The sequence below is a fragment of the Oncorhynchus kisutch genome, linkage group LG21 (assembly GCF_002021735.2).
Source record: "Oncorhynchus kisutch isolate 150728-3 linkage group LG21, Okis_V2, whole genome shotgun sequence".
Lineage (NCBI taxonomy): Eukaryota > Metazoa > Chordata > Actinopteri > Salmoniformes > Salmonidae > Oncorhynchus > Oncorhynchus kisutch.
In genome coordinates this window covers 41,502,168-41,509,667 of record NC_034194.2, presented here as the reverse complement: position 1 = coordinate 41,509,667, position 7,500 = coordinate 41,502,168, and the positions used below count along the sequence as shown (strand labels likewise).

General features: G+C 42.3%; 1 protein-coding gene across 1 annotated transcript in view; it reads left to right on the top strand.

The window, feature by feature from the left end:
• LOC109879626 (acetyl-coenzyme A synthetase 2-like, mitochondrial) overlaps positions 1-5,364 on the top strand; it is a 32,431-nt gene extending 27,067 nt beyond the window's left edge. The window contains exons 12-14 of the mRNA XM_031800887.1: positions 125-188; positions 3,534-3,655; positions 4,466-5,364. Of these exons, the coding sequence (XP_031656747.1) occupies positions 125-188; positions 3,534-3,655; positions 4,466-4,642 (363 nt within the window). The 3' untranslated portion in view covers positions 4,643-5,364. The remainder of the gene's footprint in view (positions 1-124; positions 189-3,533; positions 3,656-4,465) is intronic.
• Positions 5,365-7,500: the final 2,136 nt, after the last annotated feature.

Below are 7,500 nucleotides of genomic sequence, written 5' to 3'. Positions count from 1 at the left end.
ACTTCTGGTAGCTAGTCCAAATCAGCTGAAATGATAAGCATATCGTATAAATGTCGCTTATCGTATAAATGTCCTTGTCGACGTTATTAACAGTTGGAACTGATTCAATGGCATTCTCTCCTAGAACCAGTGTCCTGGAGTGGCTGAGTCTGCTGCGATTGGCTACTCCCATGACATCAAAGGAGAGGGTGAGTGACATCGTGGAACTTTGACGTGCACCATGGTTACATGATTATACCAATTGACTTTTACCCTGTTGTATTTACACTTAACTCTCCACTCTTAGTGTCTAATTCAAGGAAATGTATCAACAACCGGGGTTGCCTAGGTTACTTTCTAAATGTAATCTGTTACAGTTAACCTGTCCAAAATTGTAATCCATAACGTAATTTATGGATTAGCCAAACTCAGTAATGTAATCTGATGACTTTCAGTTACTTTTAGATTACTTTCCCCTTAAGAGGCATTAGAAGAAGACTAAAAAGGATCCTTTAAACACATGGTGGTCATGGTGGTCATCATCTGGTGTGTCATCATAGTGGTCTCTGATTGGTGGTCATCATCTGGTGTGTCATCACAGTGGTCTCTGATTGGTGGTCATCATCTGGTGTGTCATCATAGTGGTCTCTGATTGATGGTCATCATCTGGTGTGTCATCATAGTGGTTTCTGATTGGTGGTCATCATAGTGGTCTCTGATTGGTGGTCATCATAGTGGTCTCTGATTGGTGGCCATCATCTGGTGTGTCATCATAGTGGTTTCTGATTGGTGGTCATCATAGTGGTCTCTGATTGGTGGTCATCATAGTGGTTTCTGATTGGTGGTCATCATAGTGGTCTCTGATTGGTGGTCATCATAGTGGTCTCTGATTGGTGGCCATCATCTGGTGTGTCATCATAGTGGTTTCTGATTGGTGGTCATCATAGTGGTCTCTGATTGGTGGTCATCATAGTGGTCTCTGATTGGTGGTCATCATCTGGTGTGTCATCATAGTGGTCTCTGATTGGTGGTCATCATCTGGTGTGTCATCATAGTGGTTTCTGATTGGTGGTCATCATAGTGGTCTCTGATTGGTGGTCATCATAGTGGTCTCTGATTGGTGGCCATCATCTGGTGTGTCATCATAGTGGTTTCTGATTGGTGGTCATCATAGTGGTCTCTGATTGGTGGTCATCATAGTGGTTTCTGATTGGTGGTCATCATAGTGGTCTCTGATTGGTGGTCATCATAGTGGTCTCTGATTGGTGGCCATCATCTGGTGTGTCATCATAGTGGTTTCTGATTGGTGGTCATCATAGTGGTCTCTGATTGGTGGTCATCATAGTGGTCTCTGATTGGTGGTCATCATCTGGTGTGTCATCATAGTGGTCTCTGATTGGTGGTCATCATCTGGTGTGTCATCATAGTGGTCTCTGATTGGTGGTCATCATAGTGGTCTCTGATTGGTGGTCATCATTTGGTGTGTCATCATAGTGGTCTCTGATTGGTGGTCATCATCTGGTGTGTCATCATATTGGTCTCTGATTGGTGATCATCATCTGGTGTGTCATCATAGTGGTCTCTGATTGGTGGTCATCATCTGGTGTGTCATCACAGTGGTCTCTGATTGGTGGTCATCATCTGGTGTGTCATCATAGTGGTCTCTGATTGGTGGTCATCATCTGGTGTGTCATCATAGTGGTTTCTGATTGGTGGTCATCATAGTGGTCTCTGATTGGTGGTCATCATCTGGTGTGTCATCATAGTGGTCTCTGATTGGTGGTCATCATCTGGTGTGTCATCATAGTGGTCTCTGATTGGTGGTCATCATAGTGGTCTCTGATTGGTGGTCATCATTTGGTGTGTCATCATAGTGATCTCTGATTGGTGGTCATCATCTGGTGTGTCATCATAGTGGTCTCTGATTGGTGGTCATCATCTGGTGTGTCATCATAGTGGTCTCTGATTGGTGGTCAGACTCACTCATGTCAAACAAACTTAAACTTGTGCCTTTTGTCAGTGCTGAATTGAACGTCACTGAGAAAACAGAAAGGTGTCATGTATTTTTTTTAGGCAAACATCCTTTCTGAATTTAAAATGAATCCAATAAGTAATCCTCTAGTTTTTCCAAAGTAATCTGATCTTTTTTGGTAATCAGATTACAAGTAATCCGCCCCCTCCCCTACCTGACTGCAGTTAGTAATCAGATTACAAGTAATCCGCCCCTCCCCTACCAGACTGCAGTTAGTAATCAGATTACAAGTAATCCACCCCTCCCCTACCTGACTGCAGTTAGTAATCAGATTACAAGTAATCCGCCCCTCCCCTACCTGACTGCAGTTAGTAATCAGATTACAAGTAATCCGCCCCTCCCCTACCTGACTGCAGTTAGTAATCAGATTACAAGTAATCCGCCCCTCCCCTACCAGACTGCAGTTAGTAATCAGATTACAAGTAATCCGCCCCTCCCCTACCTGACTGCAGTTAGTAATCAGATTACAAGTAATCCGCCCCTCCCCTACCAGACTGCAGTTAGTAATCAGATTACAAGTAATCCACCCCTCCCCTACCTGACTGCAGTTAGTAATCAGATTACAAGTAATCCGCCCCTCCCCTACCAGACTGCAGTTAGTAATCAGATTACAAGTAATCCGCCCCTCCCCTACCTGACTGCAGTTAGTAATCAGATTACAAGTAATCCACCCCTCCCCTACTTGACTGCAGTTAGTAATCAGATTACAAGTAATCCGCCCCTCCCCTACCTGACTGCAGTTAGTAATCAGATTACAAGTAATCCACCCCTCCCCTACCTGACTGCAGTTAGTAATCAGATTACAAGTAATTCGCCCCCTCCCCTACCTGACTGCAGTTAGTAATCAGATTACAAGTAATTCGCCCCCTCCCCTACCTGACTGCAGTTAGTAATCAGATTCCAAGTAATTCGCCCCTCCCCTACCTGACTGCAGTTAGTAATCAGATTCCAAGTAATTCGCCCCTCCCCTACCTGACTGCAGTTAGTAATCAGATTCCAAGTAATTCGCCCCTCCCCTACCTGACTGCAGTTAGTAATCAGATTCCAAGTAATTCGCCCCTCCCCTACCTGACTGCAGTTAGTAATCAGATTCCAAGTAATTCGCCCCTCCCCTACCCTGTCAAGAACAAATATACAGTTGACGTCTTTATTTCACCACCTTGATCCAAACAACTGTACGTGAACTTGACATAACCTTTAAGTGACCTTGTGCAAATGATGTAGCATGTCATATGCTAGACAATAGTAAACAACAAACAGATATTATAGATATCTTTTGACCAATCAGATCACCTTTTTTTTGCCAATAATTGGGCAAAAGATCAGAATTGGACCGCCTGTGTAAACGCAGCCTTTACGGCCATATAGGTGATCTACTGTCCACTTCTCTGACCAGGTGTGTATGTGTTTGCAGCCTTTACGGCCATATAGGTGATCTACTGTCCACTTCTCTGACCAGGTGTGTATGTGTTTGCAGCCTTTACGGCCATATAGGTGATCTACTGTCCTCTTCTCTGACCAGGTGTGTATGTGTTTGTGGTGTTGAAGAAGGCAGTGATGGTTGAAGAGGATGTTCTAGCTCAGCAGCTCAGAGAGATGGTGTCCAGGAGCATCGCCAAGTACGCCTGCCCAGACTTCATTCAGGTAGTACCACTAATACTGGTAGTCTAGTGGGGTCCGTTCACTTGTGATACTTTCAATCTTTGAACTCTCTGAACCTTCCCTCAGAGAGACTGAAAAACAGCTTCTATCTCACGGACATCAGACTGTTAAACAGCCATCAATAACATTGAGTGGCTGCTGCCAACATACTGACTCAAATCTCAATCCACTTAAATAATTAATAATTGGATGTAATAAATGTATCACTAGTCACTTTAAACAATGCCACTTTATATAATGTTTACATACCCTACATTACTCATCTCATATGTATATACTGTACTCTATACCATCTACTGCATCGTGCCGTTCTGCCATCGTTCATCCATATATTTATATGGACATATTCTTATTCATTCCTTTTACATTTGTGTGTATAAGGTAGTTGTTGTGGAATTGTTAGATTACTTGTAATATATTACTGCACGGTCGGAACTAGAAGCACAAGCATTTGGCTACACTCGCATTAACATCTGCTAACCATGTGTATGTGACCAATAACATTTGATTTGCCTACTTTATAAAGGTCATAAACAATGTCCTAAAGTCTCACAAGACTGTCCTGAACATGACTTATAACATTAACAGGCACAAACAGTTGGGTTGTGTTAAGTAGGTCACACTGTAGCAAAAAAAAAAGTTTTGCAACAGAAAAAAAGGAAAAACTGTGTTCTGGTAAACTTAAAGTAGTACCCTCCCCATTTCAAAACGTACATTTTTTATTTTTATGAAGGGAGGAAGGAAAGATACACTTTTAAAGTGTTTCAAAACGGTTGGCTTTTATCTCTGTAGGTGGTGAGGTGTCTGCCAAAGACTCGCTCGGGAAAAATCATGCGTCGCGTCCTGAGGAAGGTCGTAGAGCGGAACACGGACGAGCTGGGGGACCTCAGCACGCTAGACGACCCTGACTCCGTACACGAGGTCATCAGGGGTCACCGACGTCTCCGTGGCGACGGCAAGCAGCAATAACAGGGTATTAAAGGGACACCACCAATTTATATTTTTTTTTGGGGGGGGGCGACAGAACAAAAAAAAACAGTTTTCAATGATATGGTGCTGGAGACAATGAATATCAGGTTAAACATTGGTGAAATGTCCCTTTAAGTTATAGAACATTCACATACAAATGTATTGTGTAGCACAGATGCTTCTGTCATGACCATTAGAGAATCATCATACCAGTTGCATACATTATGTCTATGGGCAACAGTCTGAATGTTTAACCACGTTGAATAGACCTCGGTAACCCTGCGTCCTTCATCCATTCCACAAACTACAGGGACGTGGACTACGCTGGGAGAACCTTGGATTAGTGTGTATTGTTGTGAATTGTTGGATATTACTGCACCCGTTGGCGCTAGGAACACAAGCATTTTCGCTACACCCGCAATAACATCTGCTAAATATGTGTATGTGACCAAAAAAACATTTGTTTTGATATGAGAACCTAAAAAAGATATATTATAAGTTAGTAAAATGGTCTTGATTATTGCATGCTATTCTTCTTGCTCTATTTCTTAAGTGCCTGTTCTGGATGACTGTTTATGAATTGAGAAGAAAGGTATTTTTAGTATTGTATGGATGTTTAAGAGTTTTAAACTTCTGTTTTTATGATGCAAAAGCAGATTATATAACTTAACTTTTGTTTTATACAGATTATCATTTGAGTAATAAAGCAACAATAAGCAGCATTCTTTACGGGTCACTTCCTGTCTCATTAAAAATACACATTTTAATGTCCAATTAAAAAAATTAGCGACATGATCATACATCCCATTAAGACGTCAGTAAACAAAGACACAAGTCCCACAGCTTCACCTTGACAACAGTCCTACAGCTTCACCTTGACAACAGTCCCACAGCTTCACCTTGACAACAGTCCCACAGCTTCACCATGACCTGGTAAACAGTCCCACAGCTTCACCTTGACAACAGTCTCACAGCTTCACCTTGACCTGGTAAACAGTCCCACAGCTTCACCTTGACAACAGTCCCACAGCTTCACCATGACCTGGTAAACAGTCCCACAGCTTCACCTTGACCTAGTAAACAGTCCCACAGCTTCACCTTGACAACAGTCCCACAGCTTCACCATGACCTGGTAAACAGTCCCACAGCTTCACCTTGACAACAGTCTCACAGCTTCACCTTGACCTGGTAAACAGTCCCACAGCTTCACCTTGACAACAGTCCCACAGCTTCACCTTGACAACAGTCCCACAGCTTCACCTTGACAACAGTCCCACAGCTTCACCTTGACAACAGTCCCACAGCTTCACCTTGACCTGGTAAACAGTCCCACAGCTTCACCTTGACCTAGTAAACAGTCCCACAGCTTCACCTTGACAACAGTCCCACAGCTTCACCTTGACCTGGTAAACAGTCCCACAGCTTCACCATGACCTGGTAAACAGTCCCACAGCTTCACCTTGACCTGGTAAACAGTCCCACAGCTTCACCTTGACAACAGTCCCACAGCTTCACCATGACCTGGTAAACAGTCCCACAGCTTCACCTTGACAACAGTCTCACAGCTTCACCTTGACCTGGTAAACAGTCCCACAGCTTCACCTTGACAACAGTCCCACAGCTTCACCATGACCTGGTAAACAGTCCCACAGCTTCACCTTGACCTGGTAAACAGTCCCACAGCTTCACCTTGACAACAGTCCCACAGCTTCACCATGACCTGGTAAACAGTCCCACAGCTTCACCTTGACCTGGTAAACAGTCCAACAGGTTCACCTTGACAACAGTCCCACAGCTTCACCTTGACAACAGTCCCACAGCTTCACTTTAACCTGTTTAACCTGTCCTGCAATGAGATGTCCACATACGAGCAGGAGTCCACATACTTTTTAGCTTAAGTTAAGATGAATGGACTGTAAGCCACTCTGCATAAGACGTAAATGTAAAGTGTAATTAATAACTTCACCATGCTAAAAGGGATATTCAATGTCTGCTTTTTTACATTTTACCCATCTACAATAAATCTTTGCGAGGCATCGGTGTGGGTAAAAACTTGACTGGCCTGCACAGATCCCTGACTTCAACCCCTTGGGGAAAAACCTCCCTGGTCTTTGTGTTGGATCTGTACTTGAAATTCACTACTCAACTGAGGGACCTTACAGATAATTGTATGTGTGTGGGGTACAGAGATGAGGTAGTCATTCAAAAATCATGTTTTGTCCATGCAACTTATTATGTGACTTATTAATCTACTCCAGAATTGATTTAGACTTGCATTAACAAAGGTGTTTAAACTTATTTGACTCAAGACATTTCAGCTTTTCATTTTTTATTAATTAGTAAAAAAATACAAAATTAAATCCACTTTGACATGATGGGGTATTGTGTATAAGCCAGGGACATAGAACATCTACATTTAATCCATGTTAAATTCAGCAACAAAACAACAACAAAATGTGGACAAAGTCAAGAGGTGTGAATACTTTCTGAAGGCATTGTATATTTACTTAATGAGACAATACAAATGTGACTAAAATATGACTAAAATGATAAGGCATTTAGTTGACTAAAATGGACCAATCTTTGCCATTTTGACAAAAACTAGACTAATTTATTATTCAAATGACAAAAATGTGACCAAGATTTAATTATATTTTAGTCAAAATGACTAAGACGAAATGTAAAAGAGTGCCAAAATTAACACTGGTTTTGGTTAATAAGTGATTGTCAGTTACATTGTGGTTGTGTTTTGGTTGGGTTGTGGCCAGTCATATTGTGGTTGTGCTTTGGTTGGGTTGTGGTCATTTACATTTTGGTTGTGTTAAGGTTGGGTTGTGACCAGTCATTGTTTCAAGCAT